The sequence below is a fragment of the Syngnathus scovelli genome, chromosome 2 (assembly GCF_024217435.2).
Source record: "Syngnathus scovelli strain Florida chromosome 2, RoL_Ssco_1.2, whole genome shotgun sequence".
Lineage (NCBI taxonomy): Eukaryota > Metazoa > Chordata > Actinopteri > Syngnathiformes > Syngnathidae > Syngnathus > Syngnathus scovelli.
The window spans coordinates 11,205,758-11,230,031 of record NC_090848.1 but is presented as its reverse complement, the minus strand read 5'-3'; the positions used below and the strand labels follow the sequence as shown (position 1 = coordinate 11,230,031).

Below are 24,274 nucleotides of genomic sequence, written 5' to 3'. Positions count from 1 at the left end.
CACAAATCTATGTCGGTATGTACATTTTCAAATGACCACTTTGACAACATTACTATTGTTGGAGTTGGAAGTGAAAAAGCTGATCAGTTCTAAAATGTTGAAAGTATTTTCATTTTCAAAGAGATATTTGATGTACAGTAAAGAAAACAATGTGGCTGCCTTGGTGCATGCATGCAGTTAAATACAGTTGCATTTTATGTGGAGCGCAGGGCAATTTGAAAACCATCAATGTATATGCACGCTCACGCACACACGAGTTTCATTTAGCTGTGTCTTCCATAGCAAAGAAGAAAATGTAAATCATCACTATTATTCATGAGTACAGTAAACTCCTACACGGAAATAGCGTATGCATATACCCGAGCACAGAGACAAAAAGGGCTGAGAATTATTCCTGCCTACTTCACGCAGGCTTTGCCATCTAACAGGCTCGACAATCCCAACAGCCCCTATTTACAGTGAGCCAGCCAATCCCATCCCACAGCACCTACTACACTGTGTTCTCTGTATGGGTATCATCATGTAACTAAGCCTCCAATGTGCCTCCTACTAGAGTGTTCACTGTGACTTTATTTATGCACGCGTTTTCAAGCTTGCAAAACGGCACGTATTTTACACTGTCTGGACAGAAACATGTGGGACACTTGGCGACTGAATGCAAAATGTAGTAACAGTTGTGAAAAACATTCTAGAAATACAGTCCTAAAAAAAGCGTATACTGTATGAATTTGAAAAGTTGAGTTTGCGATGAAAAGAACGTCCTTACTTGTAAGAAGAGGGTGAGGTTGGAGAATGACACGAATCCACAGGGAAGACAAACACATCGTCTGGGTTCTCATTCAAAGTGTTTTCCCTAAAGATGACAAAAGAAAAAATGGTTAGACCCTGGCTGGCTCCCATAGCAAAAAAAGACTAGGAACAAGTCTCAGTATTATGCGGTGCAGAGAACACCTCTAAAATTATTATGGGGTGGATCAAGTCAGCAGGTTAAAGGCTGACACAAGTGGAGGCATTCTGACCTACCCGTTGTCAGCCAAGCTGGAAGAAGGATGAACCAGGTCAGGCATGGCAGTTGGAGACGTGCCGACTGTCATTGTGACAATCAGTTCCGGGTCTAGGATAAAGAGTTCCTCGTGGGAAATTTCGGACACATAGTTGAGATGTTCCTGATGAAACAATTGGCCTTTAATGCAAGGGGGGCTCAAGGCTCCACAATAAGCAAGCTTTGAAAAGAGAAAAACCCACCTGTGCTCTGTCTATCCTGTAAAAACGGTCAGCTGTTGTAGCTGTGGAGGTAAAGGGAGAGTTTTAAAGTAGAACTTGTTGCAAGGACCCATAATGTAAAACACTCTTTATAGTGAATAGTCCTTTCACTGATGTCAGAGGCTGTTCTCTCCCGCAACTGTGCTGCAATTAAATATAACCTTCGCCTGGGAGAAAGTGCCAACAGCAAACCCCACATCTCTCTCATTCTCTTTTAATGAGATAAATAATCTTTCCTTGGTTGACAGTATTTTCCCCGCTCGAGTTTCACGGAAATCAGGTGTTGGAACCTAAAATTAATTTATTTCCCCCCGTTCGATAACAATGTCACTGAATCTCATTTCTTCTGTTTCGCTCACGTCTTTTGCTATGTTTCAATCTCGACCGCATCTTTTTTTTGGTTCGAATTCCACAAGGATTTCTTGTGCTTTTTTTGCATCCCGAATATAATTGATGCCGAAATCTTTTGGTCCTTTTGCAAAGCCTCTCACAAATGAAATGGTCATGGTTGAGTATATTACTTTTTATCTAATAGTTTTTAATCACCAACCCATTTTTTATATAGCACTTGTCCTGATTCGAGTCATGTGTACACTCACATTTAGAGTTTTCAATTTTTCCACCGTAAGGACACGGTCGAAACTCCACAGAGAATACCACCAAGATGCCAGGTTTCACACCATCCATCTTTGACAGCCAGCTTATCCTCATTAAGGTTGCGGGTGAGCTGGAGCCTATTCCAGCTGGCTGTGAGCGCGAGACGGGATACACCACAGAATGGTCGCCAGCCATTCACAGTCACATTCATGCCGAAGGGCAATTTAGATTTTGTCATGAGGACAACATTCATGTTTTTTCAATGTGGGAGGGAGCCGGTGTACCGGGGGAAAACTCAAATAAGAATATGCAAATAACTTCATGCCGCAAGTTTTAAACAAGTAACCCGTAAGTCAAATAATGTCCACTTTGATAGAAGTCCAAAATGGTTGACAGTGCTCTGCATGGCAGCAGTGTTTATCAGTATCAGAAGGCACAAGTTTCCCAGAAGCACAAGTTGGCAGATAAAGCAAAAGCTGTTAACAAGTGAAAATAATGAACTGTGTGGGCTGTCTCTTGGGCAGCCATCTGAGGCATTGAAAGCATGAAACTTATATTAATTTAAGCAAAGTTCAGCTGCAAACTTCTCTCAGGCTCCAGGCGAGTTTCAAAAACAACACAACAAAAATGCCATTGAAAAGCTGTACAATCAAATTCTTTTATCATCATTTTGTCTTTAGGGTCGGATTGGACTCTACCGACAGCCGTTTCGCACGAGTCAGTGTGGGGACGTGTTGATCTTCAGAGAGCCTTTAAATTCTTAAAGCTATAATTGCTAGTAACAATGGAAATGATTGACGAGTGATGCTACTTACAATCAAGGAAACACCACTTTGGTGACAACCGCTGTGAGGAAAGATTCTTCGTCTTGACAGCTTCCTCCTGAAGACAAATACATTTGTGTAAAAAAAATGATCTGAGGCTGACAAATGAGAATGAAAAACACATGCACTATGAAACTGTATCCTTAAACATTTAACAAGAGATATAACAGAGCATCACAGATTTTGCCTTGGCCATCCCACCCAGTGGTATTTAATTCCTTATACACTGTTCGTTCTAAAATACAAAGACAGAAAGCGTATCTGAAATCCAATTAACCTTCTGTTTCTAGCTGTCTCCAAAAGTCAGAAGACACCGAACGCTCTCTCCCATTTTCTCTCATACCAATTTGGTGTTAGACCACTTGTTACAAACCTTAAGTGATACATTCAGAGACAACTACAGTAAGAGTCTCCTGCCTCCATACTACAACTATTCCTCTGATCCTGAGCCAACATCTTGCAGAAAGGCTACAACACGTTGAAGGCTTCCATTGATTCATTCTGTTTACCCAAGACTAACCAGACAGACATCAGGATTTCAGATCATCCCTAAAATGTAAGAGCAGATGTTTGCAAATGTCTTATTCTGATTAAACAAAAAGGATAAATCAGTCTGCTTTCATGAAGGACTCGAGAAATCAGTGGATTATTATTTTTATAATAATCGTTTTGTTATCACCTCCAAAATCTACATGGCCATTCTTTAACATTGCTGTTTGCATGTCACGGTGAGTTGTGCTTCTAACAAAGTGACATGCCATCGGTAAACAGAACCAACGAGCATTTTCAGTCACCAGAGAGCAGGAGATCAAACAGTTCTGAATCCCTCTGGTTGCTATGCAACAAAGCAACACAAAGACTCCATCTATCCATTTTCGGAACCCTGGAGCTTTATTCATATAGCATCAAAGTTGAACCAGTGATAAAACTTCGGCACAGGATCATACTGAAAATTAAATGTCCATAATTAGAGTCAAAAAGAGTTGACGTTCAAAACACCACATGAATTTATTTAAAGATAACTTTTTTTGTGTGGTTGGGCGGTAGGGAAAGAGCAATAGACGGCAGCACTGTTTGATTCCTGTACACAATTAAAGTGGCGCTGGGCCAGCATGCCATCAAAAGCACGGTGATCGCGTTTGTGACTTCACAAGAGTCACGGTGACAGAGCATGACAGCGTCGCAAGAATCCCAAAGGCAAGATCCCCCCCCCTGGCCGCCAAGATGAAAGACAGACAAAAAATAAAAAGGCATAATGGCAGGCATCAGCGAGAGGGACACAAATGGAGAAAGATTGAAGAGCTTTGTGTATACTGTAGCTATTGTCTCCAAGTGCTCGTTTCTTCTATAGTAGGTTCTCAGACAGGCTTCTTTGTATATTATATATACATATGTATATGTGTATCTTTTGTATTACAACAGTGAGGGCAATTTGTTTGGCTTTGAAAAGAAAAGAGGATTATGGGACAAAAGATCAATAGTGCTGCTTTCTCCCATGTGTTTGTATCTGATGCACAATTTAGAAGACAACATGAATATATTTGTCACAAAAGCAATTTTGCCGGTTAGCAAACGTCATGGAATGTTACAAAGATCTTTCCTTGTATGACGTTTGTAGGTATATTGACAAAAATCAAACTTGTGCTTGAATAATTGATGAGAATTGATTTTAAAAAATTGGTTTCATCACAGCTCTGAACACTCCCATTTTTTTTTTTTTTTACTTCAGTCTCCTCTTTGGCAGGTGAAATGCATGCTATTTGCTATTTACTTCTTTTCCATGATAAGCCCTTTTTATGTTTTGAGTATTTTGCTACATGATGAAGTATCATCCGTTTAGCTGCATTTTTTTATTTACAGAGACAGACAAAGTTTCATTTTGCTGTAGCCATCACATGTTGCATCATTATCCTAGTTCTAGCTGTGAGATAACCACCGTTGAGCTTTCCAGTCACACCTCCTCAGGCCGCGAACCCACACGGCCACCGCTGACCCATGAGCTATAAGCCCAGCAGGCCGCTAACTCGGTGTTGTGCAGTCTCTCGAGGAGTGAGGTTTTACCAATGTACGTACACTCACGCATCACAAGGCGGCATCTGTGACGGAGATGCGACCCACCTCGGCTTTGCGCTCCCAGGTAATAAAGCGATCTGACTCACTCCAATGGAAGTCAAATAGAGACGAACGGAGATGCCGTTCCAAAACACATTTTAATTAACATTCCTTGCTTACATCCTTGTCTTGAATTGGAAAACAAGAATTAATAATACATAAAAAAATTAGTCAAAACCATTACCAAAGAAATATGGCTCCTACAGGGACCACGGGCAGAAATCTTCATGTCTAAGGTTAAGATCATCAATATAAAACAAATTCTTTTGCCAGATTTTTTTAGGGAAATCCCAATTTTCCCAATACATTTTCCATCTTCTTTCAGCTTCACAATTGTTTTGTTTTACCCACAGAATGTGGTTATAATGTCAGTTACAATCCTTGTAATATCTGAAATTCAGCGCAAAAAAGTCACCGATAACAGGTCGCTTGTCAGTTTTTTTTAAATACATTTTCTAGAGGTGTCTGGATACCTGTTAAATATAACATCGCTAAATTGGCCACACGTCTTCGCTCACCCAATAAATGTGCCGCGCTCACACACCACACTATTTTAAAAACAGTAAGAATGTCAATTCGCATTTGAAATAACTGCACGTTTGATATATGCATTGTTACCTACTGTAATTAAATATCGCACATGTAAGTGCTTACTGATTAAAGTGTGTAATTTCACCTTTTCTTTTGACTTGGCCAGCTAGAATGATACCAGACATTTGAATGAGACAAATGAAATGACGAATAAGAGTGGTCAATCACAGCAACCCTGATGCGATGCAAATGCGCCCTCACGGACCTGTGTGCAGTTACTGGGATGACATCTGAGCAATCTAATTGGCCAATTTAAATCGTCGCCACACATTCTCATACGCAGGGAGGGTCATTATACGCATCCTAACAAGCGACAAGTTTTTGCATTGATTGAGTTCCAATCCCTTGAGCTATGCCACTTCTACTACTAAGTGCCATTAAAGTATTACAGGTGCAGTAAGAAGAATGCAAGAGACATACTGCAGGTGAAGTGAAGAGACTTTTTGAGAAGAAAATGAGCAGAAAAATAATTGCTAATGTGATAGACTTCCTAGAAGTTGATTTGTGGCAGATGCCAGGGTTTCTCTTTCGTACCAGAACGTGATTTGTTGTATACCGCGTATATTGACATCAAGGCTTCTGATAGTCCTAACAGGCAATTCACCATAACTTGGAGTCATGTCGTGTAAAGTAGCGCGGCTAACGTCGGTGGAAACAAGGCTTAAATATTAGGGCCGTATTTTTGTGGATACGTGTTGTGCAATGCAGCCCCTTGAGAGCAGAACCTTTTCAGATTTTATGTGTGGGCGTTTGTTGTGTGCACTGGCATTTGATGTGTGCTTTTAAAGAATATCAAGCAGGATGTTAGAAAGGAAACAAATGTTGATCTCTTGGTGGAAACCTTTAGCAGTCAATCACTTACCCGCTGGCCATCACAACTGTGAGCGTATGTAACCTTTTCACAAGACTTTTACCCCTGAGTTGAGAGGTTCTTCTTCTTATTAATGCAAATGTTCATCATCAGAAGTAGAAACCGAACAAGCTTGCACTATTGGCGGAAGAGTCTTCTAACTGCACGTTTTTCTTAATTGGCGCGATACTGGTTAGTTGACCTCAGAGAGCCACATCCCAAAGCTGAACGTGAAAATCAATGAAATTACAGTACAGAGAACATGTGGCAAGTCAAGCTTAATTAGCAGGTTTGATCCATAGCTGCTGTTTCGTTTATGGATTGGAATTCTTTTTCTCCAAATGAGCAGACATATTGTTCCTTTGGCTGAGATGGAAGCCCAGAAGCAAAAATTAATTAACTGACCTTGAGACCAAGCAGATAGTCACTCTAGGGCTTGTGAGTAGCATAGGAGATGATCAAAACCTGGTAGTTTGAACTGCAATTGCGCATGAAGTCACAAGCAAATCTTCTAACAAGCTAGCATATCTCTTGAGAAGTTTGCTCACTAAGAATAGCAAGAATTAATTCCACAAACATTGTTTTGTTTTGCTTTTCTGTGGGTCTGTTGTGAATAATGGGGAAGAAAATAATAAATCATCATCTGAAAAGATTGACTTCCCTGACGCAGGCAGGAATCCTTTCATCACAGCATTTGTACCCAACAGATGAGTAATTTAATTTACTTTTGGGGTTTTTTTTTTCATAAAGGGCACATTACTGTGGAAAATTGACTTTTGTTTGGTTTGCCCACCCATGAAGCGTGAAATTAAACAACCAAGTAACACTTGTGGTCATCCGCCTATTTCGAAAACTGTCTGTGAGTGAGATTTGTATGCTTTCACCCTTCTGTTACAAAATAGTGGGGCTAATTTAGAATATAACTTAGCCCTATGCCGTGTTTCTCAGCCAACGACTTGGCAACCAAGCTTGTGCTTGGCTGCGCAGTCGAGCGAGACGGCCAAACATCATCTCACCGGTCTTCCAGGCTTCCGCAAAAGCACCACTGAGCCGATTTTGAACCTTCACATATTCTACTAAAAGAACTGTCGGGACCATTACTTCTGCTTTTTAGAAGTCGTTAAGATATTTGACTGGGTCAGTATGCTCTTCAGGACCAGGAGGAAGAAAACGAAGAAAGAAGAAAAGGGAAAGCTGGTGATCCAGAGGCAGCACATGTTAAATGTATAATGACAGGATGGTTGCACGACTCAGAAGCAGTGTGACACTGTAACTTCCATAACATCATCCTTGAAGGACCATATGGGCAAATGTCTAGTTTGCTGATATCAACTTGGTGGGTCAGACTGGCTAACCATCTCGACAAAACATCCACAATGTACGCAACAGAAATCAAAAAACACAAAATGAAAATGCCAGTACAACAGACATCGCAAGCACGACACACACTAGCGTCCCACAACCAACCTGAAGTCCCACACATCTTAAAGAGGAGTGGACAAAGGAGAAGTCCTGGAGAATTAGAAGAGTAAAAAGAAAAGAATAGCCCAGATTGAATAAAACCTTTTCTTCAACTCGCTGCCGATTCAATCCCTCCGCGGGAATGAGATCTCTAAAACTTAGATCAACTCCCCCACTTGTTCTTACCTCTTGTAAACGCTGGATATGTTCTCGGCATGTCTCCAAATCGCTGTCTCCGGGAACCACTATTAGTCCCAGTGGAATAGCTGGGGACATACGGACACAAAACAATTACTTACCAGCGCTTGTTGAAACTTGGTATAATGAATTAGGAAAAATAATCAAATTGACACACTCCTGTTTGAATGCCAGGATTTCGTGATATGCTGTCAATAAATCAGGCCAAAATCAATCACTACAAACTGTTTTCAATTGAGGAAATGAATTAAATCGCATTCAAATTCATGTTCTGCACACATCTGCCGCCATTTAAAGTGCCTCTGATTACCCACAAATAAAGTTCAGATGTTCTCAGGCTTTTCCGGACATTTTCCTAACGCAAATCATTCGACGGATTTGTCACAGTATCAATCTGGGACCATGAATTGTTCGGGAAAGGCGGGACATACAGTGTAATACTTGGATTGGGGGGGTGTGGCAACTTGTGCAGCCTAAACTTTTAGTTTGACCAATCACGGCAACGAAAATCCTAGTCAAGAAGTTAAAGAAGCACAAATCTGTTTTCCAGCTAAAAATGCACGAAGCATCTTGTTTTTTGTCACAGCCACATATCCCGCCCCCAAACATATTGTTGCTTTGCGAATGGTCCGGTCATTCAGTTCCAGCTCGAAGGACAAGATGGATTCTGGCATTTTTGTGAATACACAAATACCGTGAGAATTCAGCTTGCAGTCAAAGCCGTGGTCCGCAGAGCTTTCCTTGCATCATAGCGATATCACTGCTCAAAAGGTCTCAATCAAGAGAAGGGTACAAAACAATTTCCAAGGCATAATAGAGACAGAGGCCCTTATCATCATCACCTTCATTCATCATCACCCTCACGCTCCTCTTCCTCCAATAGATAAAAAAAATGTCACAATTCTGACAATGCCAAGAACTGTATGTCCCTCCAAAATTGATAAAACAGAGGCTGCCAAGAGGTTGAAAAGCAACACTGAAGGAGCACTGGGAATTTCTGGCATATATCGGTGGTTTAGTACAAGTTGAAGCGACAACAATCTCCCATCTTCTTTAAAATGTGTGTCTGCTATGGAGAACTGGCCTTATCTTAAACAACACGTGAAATGTCACAAACACACATGGGAAAATATGCCATGGTCCAATGAAATCAAGGTTAAATCACCACCAAAAGCTCACCAAACCAACAGTGAAGTTTGGTGTCATGCTTTGTGGCTGATTTTCTTTTGTTGGAATTGTGGCCTCTGTCAAGCTGGAGGGAATTATGAGCAGTTCCAAATACTAGTTCAAATTTCAAATCCCAATCAGTGTTTGCACAAATCCTCCACGCTTCGGCCAATCAAAAAAACAGATTTGATTGTATTTTGTTTTGTTTTTTACGGTCTTTGTCATTAATTGTATTGTTTTAACTATGCTTTGTTGTCATATGATTTATTTTGCTCCATGCACAGCACTTTGTATGCAGTGGTGTTTTTTTTTTTTTTTTTTTTTAAAAACGCTCAGTTGAGTTGAGATAAAGCTACGTTTAGGTCTAATCAATTCGAAAGCCTTTTTCTCCAAAGGTTTTGGCATATTGAAAATTGTTCATAGCATAGCGACAACTTTTTTCTGGTAACTCGACCATGCTGCCTATTTTTCTTCAAGTAGCTCCTTATTGTGCATCTTGAAAAAGCCACCTCAATCTATCTTCTAAGTGTAGATGTGATACAAAGATGATACAAAGCCACAATACAAAATGTTCCGTGTATAAAGAGCAACGCTTGATTTGCATGATGAAAAAAGGCAAACTAAGTTCAGGCATTCAGAACAAATTAATAAAAAATGTATAATGAATAATGCACAGGAACCGAGAACAAAAAACATAGAATTTCAATATCGTCCCTCTTGTGGTTCTTTACAGCAGTATCACATTTATATGGGTCTTCAATTTATATGCATATTCTTCTCCATAGATTAGTCTCAGGGCAGTGTGCTACACATACAAATTGTATGCAAATCAGTCACAATGTTGCCAACATCAAAATGTTTGTAGTGTCACGATAGCACCACTTTGTGTCAGCACTTAGAACTGCATGTGGAGTAAAATGGAAAGATTACCAAATAAATAGACTGGACTTGCAGCTTTGTATGTATTTGAAGCAACACCAACACAAGCAAAGGCCACGATTTATCTTTGGCCTGGGCACACTTAACGAAGGCAAGAGTGGCTTGCAAATGAAAATGGTCTTGTTGACTTTCAGGTCCTAGCTCTGCTCTCAGTAATCAGCTTTAACCTGAAGATGAAAATCTACTACAATCACTAGCTGGTCAGCCTGAGAGGATCAACATAGCAACAAGGTGCTATTCTTGTTTAAACAGTCAGAAACAGTGCAGTGCTTGAGAAATCAGGCCTTGCTACTGCTTCACTGCATTATGAGCCTGGATTAAAATCAAGGCAGCAACTCGAGAGACAAAAGAATTTGTATACAAGCAAAATAGTAAATAAAAGCTAATTTTCAATAATACCCCAATCCCAATCAATGTAATTTATTTATAATTTTTTACATATATAAATCACTACTTGATTTGAACAAGTGTAGTTGTGTAGCTGCATTTTGCTTGCGTGAATGCCGTTTCAGCTGTTTAGTAAACGGAAACAGTGATATTAGATACACTCACTTAGAGCAGAAAGTAAATATAATGATGGATTTTATTAAAATTATTTGATAACCTGTGATCAGAGTTGGGCATTCTGTCCCAGTGACAAAAAGTCACCGACAGACGCGCGAACAAAGGACAGAAAAATGTTCTACTTGGTCTCGTTTTTCTAAACCACAAAACCCTGACATTTGAACCAGATTTTTTATATCCATCCATGCAATGTCCATGATTAGATGGTGTGTAAATAGTGTGTGTTTCCTTACACGCTTGTCGCAATTTGTCCTTGTCATAGTGCAGAGCGTCGTAGTCACTCATGCTGATTCTGCTGACTCGAAGCCTCAACCTTTCTGGGACTGGCTGTTGGCTGAAATACAATAAAAGCAATTATTTTTGTGAATAGTTCAGGAATAAAATTTAAAATACAGATTGCGTGACTCACTCATTGAGGTGTTGCAACGAAGTGCGCCGTTTGGTTTTCTGGAACATGTTGGCCTGGTTTCTGAGGCTGATGTTGATGATGGAGGGAGCGAGTCTACATGGTTCCCCATCCACCTGAATATGAATAATCCAGATGAGACTATAAAAGATACTCAAAAACTATATGTGACTGACCAATAGTAAATATTTTCCCCAATGAAAAAGCTATGAAATTAATGAGAAATACAGTCGAGACATTGTTAATGAGAAATACAGTCATGACATTGTTAATGTGCTTTTTTTTCCTGGCGAGAGCAACAATTTGAGAAATGAAGCTTCAAGCTGTTTGTCACTCCTGGTTGAGATTTGGGGTCTAAATAAAACAATTACACGATGGGTATTTAACACAACAAGATAGCTCTTTGCCTTACAGAGTTAGGACAATCCATTTAACAAAATGCTGACCAATTATTAAACGCCATAGATGGGATAACTCATTACAATATTTAAAGCTGTTGTGTTGTAATAACAAAAAACAGCATTAGTATTGATTTCAGTGTGGAAAGACTTGAGATAAAAGTGTTTTGAATTCCAAGTGTGAACTATCCTCTTATTTCAAGCCTGCAATGGTGTTGTATACATGCGCACTCAAAATTATCACTGACTAAATTATATCTTGCCTGCATTATTGGGTGAATTTATTGGTTAAACATAGAAAAAGCTGTAACGTGTAGGCAAGATTTACCAATGTTCTAAATAGTGTCCGTCTGTCCGTCCATGTGTGAGCGAGTTCGTGTTTATCTACATATTTGGAGGGTACCTGGACAGGGAGGGCCTTTGTGGTGGTGAGGGTTACTTCACGACACTGATTCAACCGCTCGCCATGACCACCAACCTGAAGAGTAGCCTGCACATAAAAGGGCACTGTTAAAACGTTCCTGTTGATTTTGATAGCAATGACCAAATAAGAGACCCAAATAAGTGCGTCTAGATTGAATAATTTCACAACCCATTATTTCCATACCAATGATGTCAAGGTGAATCCAATGACCTCAATGTAGCCATCGTCATGGCGCTGAGGTTCAAAGTCGTGATGATCACTTGGGGTTCCCCAAGGTGTGGTACCAGCACAGTACCTAAAAATAAAGGGCACACATATACGTGCACATTACACGCAGGCATAATAACCATGATCATCTGACTTGGATATACTTGAGGGAGACATGTAATGAAAAACACAATTGCCTGGTATTGAAGTGCATGACCACCCTTCAAGAGTAAAATTACACTCATTTTGTGCCAGAAATTACGTATGGCTGTCAGCAAGCTGTTCAGCTTTTGGTTGGAATGTATTGCCACAGCGGCGCACTGGTTAACACGTCCGCCTCACAGTTCAGAAGGTGCGGGTTCGATTCAACCTCCCTATGTGGAGTTTGCATGTTCTTCCCGTGCCTGTGTGGGTTTTCTCCGGGCACCTCGGTTTCCTCCCGCATCCCAAAAACATGCACGGTAGGCTGATTGAGCACTCCAAATTGCGAATGGTTGTTCGTCTCTGTGTGCCCTGCGATTGGCTGGCAACTGGTTCAGGGTGTTCCCCGCCTATGACTGCTGGGATAGGCTCCAGCATGCCCACGAGACCCAGTAGTCATTATATTCTGTCAAAACTCAGCGTGGTAGCTATTGCGACAAACCTGGGAATGTTGAGAAAGACCAGACATTGGAGCTTCAAATCTTGAACCTTTGATGTTAAATCGGTCCCATCACACTGCAGACAAATGCACAGAAACATACACACACACACAAATGAGTGCTAGAGCGTTCACACAAGAAGCACCAACTTGCCTGGCAGCTACTCACCACAACTCGGATGTGTTTCGAAAAGTCTTTGGAGCTTCCCATAAGGAAATCCGAGAATGCTGTCTGTATGGGAGTCACAAACATACAATACATCTATAAATGTTCATTCTGCAATGCTTTAGGCGCCACACTCAGATGGTACAAAAATAATTCATCAGCATTTACAAGCGAAGTATCAGACAAAGCATCAACACACTGACACAAGATGTGCTCATTAGCCTTTTTGGAATTTATTTTAAGGTAGTTTTCAATACTGGCAAGCTGTTTTTACTCTAGCTAATCCTTAAACTAAACACACAAAAAATCTACTATATATTGTTGCCTTATAGGTCACATAGCATCCCCCCCCCCCCCAAGATGTGTCGCAACAATCACTACACTCTTATCTGTGGCTCACTCGTGACAAATTCACCTATTTGCATTTTTTTGTGCTCTTTCTGTAAAGCACTGTGATGCCACAAGATGGCACTAAAGCTGTGAAAGTAAATTCAAGAGTAAAGAACAGAAAAATATCAAGACAATGGACACACATGCCTTAAAGTGACTTGCTTGGGAAAATACTTGCCATCTGGGCAAGCAACTTGAATACAAAACAAAAAACATAATAGGTTTCTTGTTTTATTAACGCAACTTGCTTGTTCGTCAGCAAAGTCGCTTCAGTTTGACTATATTTTGTTCACATCACAGTTCACAGAGTAAATGATGCGAGACTTGGTGGTTTTCCCCACACTCGGCGAGATTTTTGGTTGAAAATATTGAGCATTTAAAATTTAACATTGTCGGCCCAACCCATTTATTGGGACAAAAACACTTCTAACACATCTTATCATTTTATAATCTTATAGGCCAACCACAGTAAGGTGTTTTGCATCCTGTAGAGAAGGGGCAAAATCAGGACAAACAATTGGGTCTGAATGTTTTTATAGATGAACTCGGTCTTATAGTCCACTGATATGAGACCACTGAAGCAGATGGTCGGGGGTCACCAAGGGAACAGAGATGCTCCACTCTTCATTAAGCCTGTGTAGCATTCAAAAGATTTGACCCTGTTTTTCTTTTCTTTTCTTAGCTAAAATCAATATGTGGTTGCCATAGCAATGACAGATATCCAGTATATCAAGCAAGTTGATTTGAAGACACTATTAGCAAACAAGATCCTCTTATTATTTACTGTGTGAGCTTTTGATGTTTATCGCTATCATGTGATTTTTTTTTTAACAGCACCTCAGGAGCGTATACAACAATTTTGATGAATCTGATACAATGACAAGAAAAGCATTATTTTTCTTAAGACTATGAGATACATATTGTTACAATCAAATGTACTTGAATGAAGTTAGAAAAAATAGCAAAGATTATTCTGTGAGAAAATGCACAAAACAACCACATTTAGAGTAGTGACAGGTTAGAAGATTCTTCATTTAAAATGACGATTATAAAAAAAAAAAAAGTTTTAGACAAATTGACTTATTGCATACACTCACCCCAGCATAGAACATCTTATTCCTGAAACGGCTGTTAAACTTCTCTGGGTTGGCTTCTAAAACAATGACATACAATCATATTAGAAATAATCATAGAAAAACAAACAAGATTACCGAAAGACATTTTTAAAAAATAAATTAAACATATTTCTTAGAGGACTTTAAGCCCGATGCAAATAGAAGCATAAATGAATAGAGGGCCTCAAATGGGACAACTGCAGCAGCTAGGGGGCGTGCTTTAGGTGCTGCAGGCTCATAAAATCCATCACACCATCAGCAGTACTGTTAGCGTTTCTCTAAATTTCCATTGTACATGAATCAAAATATCAAACATTTACAGACAAGTCTGTCCTCAATGACAGCACGTTTGTGAAATACCAAAGGGGAGCTGGTAACTGAAAAAAAAAAAAAAAAAAAAAATCATGGGCAGATCATGCAAACTTCATCAAAAGGAAAGAAGTCTAAATTCTGAAGTTCAGAACTGAGACTAACATGCTAATCACTGGGTTATCGTGCTGCCTCATTAAAAGCCAGTATGTCAAGTTATTTACTGACCCACGTATCACCATTCCTTTCACACACTCTGCAGTGGAAACACAGTTTTGCATCAGACAAGGACATAGCTAGTGTCTAATGTTCACATGATAATGGTGATGCACACAACTCTCAATCAGGTTCAGAGTTCTTTTAGGTCAAGAAAAAAAAAATTGTTTTCCATTTGGCAACATACCTCTTGACTCATGGAACTCTAAGGTCACATGTGCGTCAAAGCCAAGGCTAAAGTAATTGTTGAACACGTCCAGGGGAAGCTGAGGGAACGGAAACAGAACAGAACATATTACCACTACTTTATTATAATTTTGTTTGGTGATAAAATATGTACCTTAGCCCAACACTTTTTTTTTCCATCTAATATTTATTTTGTAAATAAAAGTTATTAAATAGGTTTTATACATATAATGCACACAGACTGACATGTGTATGAATTTCAAGCGCGCTGTAATCTCTGCAGTTCAAGATCTCTATGCACCAGAAAGATTCAATGTTCTGGTCTTGTTGTCAGTTTCGGAACTCCAAGCGAGGATTTGGTGCCAGTCTCTTTCAGTTACTGGTGGTCGTAGTGAACGTTTACAGAAAACAAACAAGCAACGGAATATTTCAAAAAGAGCACCAAAGACACACATTGTTGTGCCGGCTTAATGAGATAAATAATTGAGCATGCATATGAACCAAACGGATAGCGTCAAACTGAAGCGTTGAAACAGAAGCCGTTAGATGACGAGTCTGTATGTGTGCATGAGAATGTCAATTTGCACAGTGACTAACAGGAGGGAATGAATCAGCGCCACTGACATTTACATACGCGTTTGTATATATACTGTACGTCATCAGCGGAAATAAAATATTGGGTTTCGTTCTATAATGCTGCTAAAAGTTAAGGTTCACAATATTTTACAGCAAACCTTATCACTTTGCTGTTCATCCACTTCAGCCCCCGCACTGTGGTTGGCTTCAACGTGTAGATTCCACCTATCAAGTTGGACCACACTTCCATCCTCAACATGAGACAGGATCTTGGACAGGGGTTCGTCTGTATAGCCCTGGATGCACAAAATATTTTAAAAAATCAAACCCATATAAACAACAGAGGTGGGCACTTTACCAAATTTTCCTGGTCCTGTGTCGGACACCTTTCCTCCTCACCACTCTGTCCTTACTCGTATTTAGTTTTCACAAAATCAGGCGTCTGTCAAAGGCTGTAAATAGCTTCTTCTTTTTTTTTTTCCACAAAGAGTTACTAAAATTGGGTTTTTGTTTTTTGGCATATCATAAAAAACCTTCTAAAATGTATTAAGAAGCTTCAAGACGGAGCGGTTGCTCTAGCTGTGTGCCTCACAGGCACAGCTGAAGAAGCAAGAATGAGCACAAAAAATGAAAACTTCTCTAGCAACCACACTTTTCTTCCCTGCACCAACTCTGTACGTCTCTATAAATACAGAGTTTTAATACTATTGCCACGTTTGCTATTTGGACTCACCCCTCCCCAATTGAGAGTCCGAGCAAGGTCATTTCCTGTCCCAAGTGGTAACACAGCAACAGGAGGTTGAGGATTCAACCCAAGTTCATCAAGGCAAGACAGGATCCACCCCACCTTTTGCGCACACGCACGCAAACACACAAACACACACACGTACATGCAAAAGAATCAAACATATTAGAACACACTCTCAGTAAAATGGATTACAGTGCTACACAACTACACATAGAATGAAGACACAGTACAATTTATTTTATTTGTGCATTTCCTTTAGGTACTCACAGTTCCATCGCCTCCACAGGCGAGAATCCTCAGGTTGTGAACTTTGCGATATAACTCCAATCTAGATGTTAGTGGTTAATTAATGATAAATCATAAGAGAGTATTTGAATGCTTCTGTGAATAGTTACCCCTCTTTGGGTCCTCCCTGGCTCAGGTCAAAAACCTGCCTTGGGTTCAGATACCACATGAAGGACTGAAGGATTTTTGTGCCCTGTCAGATGTGTAAAAAAATAAAATAAACACCCCGCCCAAAAAAAAAAAATAAATATCCCGCCCAAAAAAATAAATAAATATCAGAGTCAAAGACCAAGACAGGATCTATTTTAACAATACCTGATTTCCTCCACTTTTAGGGTTAACAAACACCACCAGCGGTTTCATCAACGGGGAAGGAATAGGCCGGATGATGAAGGGCTTCCACTGCCGTACATCCATTGAGTACTGAGTACACAAAACAACGTTGCTAAAAATAACAATTCCCTCCAAAACTGGATGCAAATGATGGGGTGGAATAATCGCTCAGTCTAATGCAATGATACAAAAAAATTGAAGTATAATAATGTGAATTAACAAAACAGGGCCAGAGAAAACTCCAAATACTCATGAAAATATAAATCAGATAAACATAGGGAATATAGGACAACGTGCCTCCAGGAAGTGTGACATGGTAACTCTGGGAATTACTCCCAGAACTTTGCTATGCATGACTGGATTCAGTCCCTATCCGTGGGAATGACTTATTGACGAATAATTTATTATAATAATTTATCTCTTCCTTTTCAGACCAGCAGCAGTACACACTGATTCAAAATTAGATACTTCATATCTTAGAGATTTCATTTACTGTACTTTTGTAGTAAAAAAAAAAAAAGCTCAATTTATTCACTCAGCCAATTGCCAGGTAATCATTTTTGTCATTTTGTAACCAAAAAGGATCAAAATGTTCAACCACATGATTAAATACTTTTTTGTCACAACAAATTATGGCTCATGTAATACCAGCTCAGACATGACACAAATGAAGTTCCTGGGGCTTATAAGTAGAACAACACGTTGTCCCACGTGGATTCATAGAGCAAAGTCTTGTGAAGGGAACCATCAATGTAAATCAGCAAGTCTTTAAATATGGAATCATCAAGGATCATAAATGGTGCTAATATACCTCAGCTCCTTTTTTACTGCTTTTTCTCTTGAATGATGTCCTTTTTTTCTTTTTACTGGACTTCATTGATGCCTGTTTGAAAACAGAACATAAGTTAAGGATGCTGTGTAAAATTTTTAACAGGTGAATATCTACTATACACACTGCCCACCACCTAATGTAAACTGGGATAAATTCCAACTCACCCAGAGACTCTAATGACATGTGGCGTGGAAAATGAATAATTGTAATAGGATGAAGCCCTACAGTAACTAATGGTAAATAACAAAACCAAACAGTATATTTTTGAGAGAAAAAAAGTTATTTTTGTGTCTAATATGACTGATATTTTCAGTGGAGTAATTAGATCATTATTAGTATTTTTTTAGGAATGTTAGACAAAAATCTTCACAAGAAAATGTCATTATTAAGTTGAGATAAAAATATAAATTAAAAAAACCCATCTATGGGTGAGGTTGGTGTTATCAATGTTATTAAGGTCATACATTGTTACTCACTCCTGACTGATGATCATGTTTTAAGTGTTCTCCTGCTTGAGTGTGGCAACACTGCTGACACTGAAATGAATTCCTTTATTTTTAAATTGAGATCAAAAACTATAAACAAACCTTCGGCAATTATTACCTGGCAACGTCGGACTCGAACAATCCACGAGGGCGGAACTATGAGGGCAGCGTGAGCTCCTATTGGACAAACCTCCTCAATTTGGTGTAACATGAAACAGGACACCTTGTTGTGAAACTAAAGCGGGGGAAGTACATTTCCTCATTATGAAACCATTTCTTTGAACTGTGAGATTGTTATTTAAGACCATTAAAGACATGCTCACCGCCTGTTTGCACCAAGAGCAGCTAATGGCAACAATTTCTTTACTGTGGAAAGCAAACTTCTGCTGGAAGCCCTGAAGATCAAAATAGTTATTAGGTCTTAACAATGAAGTATTTAAGAAAAACAAAATCACCACCACCACCCACCTTGCCACATTGTTTACATTTTCCCTCTTGTCTTCTTCGATGCACCCAGTGATGACGTACAATGTTGGGCTGGAACGCAAAATGATCGGGGTTCATTTTCAAAAAATAAACATTTTCAACAAAATGAATCTTTAACTTATGCTTACTGGCAAAAAGACTGTTAGCAAGCAGTTTGTCTTTTAACCCTGATCACCACTAAGCACATTCCCACAACTCACCTCTCGAATGTTTTTGAGACTAGAGTCCCTGAAAGATGGCTTGCATCTGAAATTAATCTAGAAGAGAGTACAGGAAGAGTACAGGTATGAACAGTCATGTAATGTATCATAGGGAATCATTTAGATAAACAGTCACAGCACGGAAGTGTGAGTGCGAGTGCCGATGGTTGTTCGTCTCTGTGTGCCCTGCGATTGGCTGGCAACCGGTTCAGGGTGTCCCCTGCCTACTGCCGGATGACTGCTCCAGCCCCCCATGGGGACAAACGGTAGAAAAAATGGATAGATGCAGTTCCCAGTGAGACATGCGGGGATAGTGTAAGAACTTGGCACACCTTCCCAAACTACTGATCTAAAATCTTGTAATATAATCAATAATTATACATGATGACATTTGTATTTTGTAGATTAGTTCCGGTTGCCCTTAAATGTGATGCGCTGCCTGCGTAAAACATAATGCTACTCAGAGCTCCTCATCTTTCTAGGATGCTATAAATTGCCACAAACGGACATCTAAAAAGGAATTCATATCAAGGAAGTACACATTTTTTAAAGTGATACAACTCGACCACAGTCCCTATCACTCTACCAAGAAGTTTGCCCATGAGCTGAGCATGCAAGTACGCTCGCATATAATTCGTATTCATATCAAGGAAGTACACATTTTTTTAAATGACACAACTCGACCACAGTCCCTATCACAGTATCAACAATTTTGCCCATGTGCGTACGTGTGAGCATGCAAGTACGCTCACACATACACAGGCAGGATACGCAGGCAAGATTAAAAATTTCAAAATGCCTAAAACCTAAGACCATAAATAAGCAAACTTACCTTCTCCAGTTGTTCAATACAGATCGTGTGAGCAACTATCTTGCAGGCAGCACACTTTCTCCGGGTGACTGACTTTTGCTGTGAAGAATAAGAATATAAAAAAAAAAAAGTTGTACTTTTTCTTTTTATTCACGCCCTCTTTCCGCTATTGTTTGTTTATGGGGGTTGCTAGCTTCAATTGCCTCTTTAGTGGGTAAAACAAGGCTTAAGTCTGGGTCTTTACTTGGCCAGTCTAATACCTTCAACTTCTTAGTCTTGCAAATATGATCATAATCTTGCTACCTGATGAAGTCAGTTTGGAAAAAATTTTTTTGTAGATATTAGAGTTCTTTTTGCTGCCACCGATGTCTTACATTAGGGTGACTGTGTTTAAATGCGGTCAGTAACACTTTTCGAACCAGAATATAGGCCTTATAAACACTCAAAAAACAAATACCATATAATAAAATTCTAACATGCAATACTAACCAGTGTTCTGGCAATACAGTGTTGTTCTCCAACATAACAGTAGTCCCCAGACACATTCGTCTCAAACCAGATATGATCCCCACACTGAGCAGACTCCTAGTCAGAAAAAAAAACATTCATTAATACAGAAAAAGAGGGGGGCAATATTTACCGACCGCTTAGTCACTACCTTTTTAAAAAAAAAAACGAGCATTTTCTGAAGGTCGATAAATTAGAAGCCTATAACTACGTCTTGAATGGACATGTTCAAGATTTAGAATACAACTTCAGCCTACAGGAATTCAGATCACTGATGCTGGTCCTTACTGTATACTTGTACTTACAGTCCAGTCAACAGTGCTGCTGATGATTGCTTCTGATTCTGTTTGCCTGAAAGATGAAGTACTTGGCTGACAGGGTAGGCTGGATTTTGCTATTGCTTTTCTGGGAAGAAAAATAAAAACAGAGGAGGGAAGTCAAACCTGATGCCATACTATTCTACTTGGCAATACAAAATCCTGCATAAAATTGGACACTGCATATTTTTTTAGTGGAAGGAAGTAGTGTGAAGCACAAGTACCAGAGTTTACGTTTACCTTGGTGTTTTAATGACCTTCCTACAGTAGTCATTTTGACTTGGTAAAGCAATAAACAGTAGATCAACCCTAGTTAACAGAATTGCACAAAAATACAAAAGCAACTTCAATGCAACTTTATAGAGGGGTGGCGTGACGACCAAGAAACAAGTCATTACATTTTGCTGAGATTTATTTTCACCATTTGTGTCTATATGACCTAAATGGAACATCCACCCACTAGAATGATTCACCTTAATCATTACCCATGATGGAGTCAACAAAACCACTTGACAAATGATTCAACTTCAGTGGTCTGAACTCTCGTCACATACGGCCGTACATCACCATATTCCGATTTTTTCCTCCTAATGGTTCTTGCAATCTTCACTTTTGATAATAAGACAGCCTTCACGATGCTCCTGAAGTGATTATGATTTTGCTTTTGAACACCAGGATGGCTGCAACGTCATAATGCCCAAAATCTTTAGATTACGTTCCCAAAACGTGTAGGATGCTTAAAGTTTGAGAAAGGAAACCCAAGGCATTGAATCAGTTGCAACTTTACTGTTCTGCTCGGATGAGAACCTTCTAAGACAACCAGAATAGTCCAATTGTGATTCACTGCCGAGAATTAAATGACCTGGATGAATGAGAATATTCACAGGCAAATTAATTGAAATTAATTATGTATGTCTCTCGGTCTATTCTGTGAGCTTGCGGGGGAGGGCGTATTAAGAAAAGCGTGCGCACAAAACAATCACCTCAATGTTCTCAAATGAGAACTAAGCCCCCGCAATCTTACATGCGCCACGTCCGGCCTATACAAATTCTAGGCAAGAAGCGAATGTATCACTGAATGAGTGTTTGTGAAAGAGTTTATTACATACGATAGGAAGTTCTCCCATGTTTCCAGATATGGATCATAGTATGTCAACCCCTCTGATCTATTGATAGGTGAAGAGTAGCTTTCAGGGAGTTCACTAGGCAGTGCCTCAGGATCCGACTTCAGATCGGTTGAATCCATTTGCTTCAGAGTGAGGCTGCTGGTGGAAGTCTGAAAGATTGTATTTTGAGGGTGAGGACCTTGACTCGATCTTCGTAGATAATAGCGACCATAAAGTCCGTAAACCAATTCGCTGTTGTGATAGACAGACTCAGCTGGGAGGAGATGGGAGGAGTTCCGTCTTAGACAGCGAGGAGGTCGGAGGAAAGGTCGAGGTTTAATGCGTTTCTTCATAGCGGCTTGGGTTGCGTGCACTCGAGATCTGCTAACTGTTTGGTCCCCCACTTGCTGGCTGACTGCTTGCTCCCCATCGGACCCAGCACAGGAACAAAGTGAGACGGAGGATTTTTCTTTCACACTGCTGCCCATCTGGACAACACTCGCAAGCAACATGGAGGAACCAAGCAAATGAGGTTCAATGGATTTTTCTTTAGAGGGGGGACAGTATCGCACCGCCATTCTTCGGCGCCCGCCAGAGAAGGCAGAGGAAGAACGGCGAGCAGTACGTTTGCATTGAGATGGTCTCCATTCTCTCGTAATTGGCGTATTAGGCCTCTCGAGTCCGGTTTCTTCATCTGATTGGCTTGAACTGGTACAAGTCGCATCTTTAATGGACTGTCGCCTCTGTCCGCTGGCCACCAAAACGCCAACACTGGGACGCCTCTGATAAGGAAGCAGTGGCAAACCGCTAGAGGAACGCCTGCTTTCTAGTAGCGCTACGGAGGGGAGGCCAATACTTGAACGCCTCCGTGCTTTGCTGACCAGGACAGCGGGTCCGGGTTGACAGACAGTCGACGGAAACTTCTGTCTCTTGTGCCATCGATGAAAATGACGCTGGAAGAAGAAATCCATGCTGTTTGGAACACAAGAGGCACTCAATCATGGTAGTGTCTTGTCTCTAGTCATCTTTGAGAGAGCTTTAAGTTCAAAGGTCAAATATCAGCGCAGATGGCACGACAGGATCCAAAGAAGGAAGACGATCATCCACTGGTCCACCTCCCGGGAAAACAGGCTGCTCTGCAAATTAAACAGCTCGGTAAATTTACGTAGACAATGACTTCAAACGGGCTCTTTGTCTACAAATATTAGTCATAAGCTGCAGCTTATGCATTGAATTAACCACTGAATACTAAATATATATTACAATTTTCCTTTTGAATTCAATCTCTTAAATGTACAAATTGCGCAAGCAGCCATTTAAAAAAATAATGCAATCAGCGGGTCTATGATGCAGTGCTGTGTTGTTCAAAGTATGTTCCTTCCTTATGCAGCTTTTAAGAACATGAGCAGTGTCATGACAACATAAGAGCGTGTGTCTTTTGTGCAACTGGAAACAGTAATCAAGTACTACTTTACATTCAGCAACAGCCTGCGTTTAAAAAAATCATGTACCGGTGAACATTAATTACCTCCATAAAAGAGCTTATGTTTTTATCATCGTTTGTTTGCTAGCTAAACTAAAAGCTAATAACTTCAGTAACATTTACAGTTTGAATTTGTAATTCATAGTTTGATAGTGACTGTAGTCAAAATATTACCGTATTTTTCGGAGTATAAGTCGCGTTTTTTTTTTCATAGTTTGGGTGGCGGGGCAACTTATACTCAGGAGCGACTTATATGTGAAATTATTCACAAATTTTCAAAATTCAAAAATCCGCGATGTACGGAAATTGTGATAAACGAACCGCAATGTAGCGAGGGATTACTCGCTAATTTGAACTGCAACTGACGACGTCAGCGGTGCAGCGCACACGTGGCGTTGTTTACATAAAGGACGAAGAATTCGATCGATGGATTTAATGATTTGGAATGACACAGATGGTTTGATATGGGTGTTATTTATGTTATAGTTATTTGGATAAATGTTAATGTTACGTCATGCCGGTTCTCAGCTCCTTGTTTGTGTTTATGTCACGTTAGCATACCGTATCGTTTAACCTGTTGTTGCTGGTTCATGTCTGTTCTTGGTGTTGGATTTTGTCAAATAAATTTACCCCAAAATATACGTTTTTTTCCCTCTTGTGCATTTTATGGCTGAATGCGACTTGTTCTCCGGAGCGACTTTTAGTCCGAAAAATACGGTACTTTCATAATCTAAAATGGTCAACACTTAAGTTAATGGTGTGGTCATGAGTACAAACAAGTACACTCCTCAAAAGATGTTTGGGCTTGTAGCAACTAAAAAAAACTATGCTTTAATCTTTAAAGGTGAACTTTAAATTTGAGCTTCTCACAACTTTTGAATGAACCTGTCAAACTGTTCAGTGTGTCTACTTTTTACATAACAAGGAAATGATTGACAACATTTCACAACAGGTGTTTAATCCATGAAGGGACTGATAAATTTCCTGGTTCAAATAGAATTGGTATTTAAACAGTCCTCTTTATCATGTTGACATTTTGACAACATGACAACGAGATGATGCCCGACAACTACAGTCAAAAG

At 39.8% G+C, this 24,274-nt stretch overlaps 1 protein-coding gene across 5 annotated transcripts in view; it reads right to left on the bottom strand.

The window, feature by feature from the left end:
- Positions 1-24,274, bottom strand: part of LOC125989434 (diacylglycerol kinase zeta) — a 41,671-nt gene that overhangs the window by 10,653 nt on the left and 6,744 nt on the right. The window contains exons 2-30 of one of the 5 annotated variants that reach the window (XM_049755814.2): positions 21,713-22,845; positions 20,592-20,691; positions 20,269-20,364; positions 19,801-19,878; positions 18,969-19,025; positions 18,751-18,819; positions 18,606-18,677; positions 18,401-18,517; positions 18,274-18,333; positions 17,777-17,848; positions 16,948-17,055; positions 16,743-16,825; positions 16,615-16,675; positions 16,333-16,446; positions 15,758-15,895; positions 15,025-15,103; positions 14,295-14,350; positions 12,811-12,873; positions 12,645-12,718; positions 11,978-12,089; positions 11,774-11,860; positions 10,976-11,088; positions 10,800-10,900; positions 7,885-7,964; positions 7,705-7,749; positions 2,676-2,742; positions 1,246-1,286; positions 1,024-1,166; positions 767-853 (exon numbers count right to left, since the gene is read on the bottom strand). In XM_049755814.2, coding sequence (XP_049611771.1) covers positions 767-853; positions 1,024-1,166; positions 1,246-1,286; positions 2,676-2,742; positions 7,705-7,749; positions 7,885-7,964; positions 10,800-10,900; positions 10,976-11,088; positions 11,774-11,860; positions 11,978-12,089; positions 12,645-12,718; positions 12,811-12,873; positions 14,295-14,350; positions 15,025-15,103; positions 15,758-15,895; positions 16,333-16,446; positions 16,615-16,675; positions 16,743-16,825; positions 16,948-17,055; positions 17,777-17,848; positions 18,274-18,333; positions 18,401-18,517; positions 18,606-18,677; positions 18,751-18,819; positions 18,969-19,025; positions 19,801-19,878; positions 20,269-20,364; positions 20,592-20,691; positions 21,713-22,680 — 3,341 coding nt within the window. In that variant the 5' untranslated portion in view covers positions 22,681-22,845. The remainder of the gene's footprint in view (positions 1-766; positions 854-1,023; positions 1,167-1,245; positions 1,287-2,675; positions 2,743-7,704; positions 7,750-7,884; positions 7,965-10,799; positions 10,901-10,975; positions 11,089-11,773; positions 11,861-11,977; positions 12,090-12,644; positions 12,719-12,810; positions 12,874-14,294; positions 14,351-15,024; positions 15,104-15,757; positions 15,896-16,332; positions 16,447-16,614; positions 16,676-16,742; positions 16,826-16,947; positions 17,056-17,776; positions 17,849-18,273; positions 18,334-18,400; positions 18,518-18,605; positions 18,678-18,750; positions 18,820-18,968; positions 19,026-19,800; positions 19,879-20,268; positions 20,365-20,591; positions 20,692-21,712; positions 22,846-24,274) is intronic. The other 4 variants (XM_049755816.2, XM_049755815.2, XM_049755817.2 and 1 more) reach the window with 4 other exon arrangements.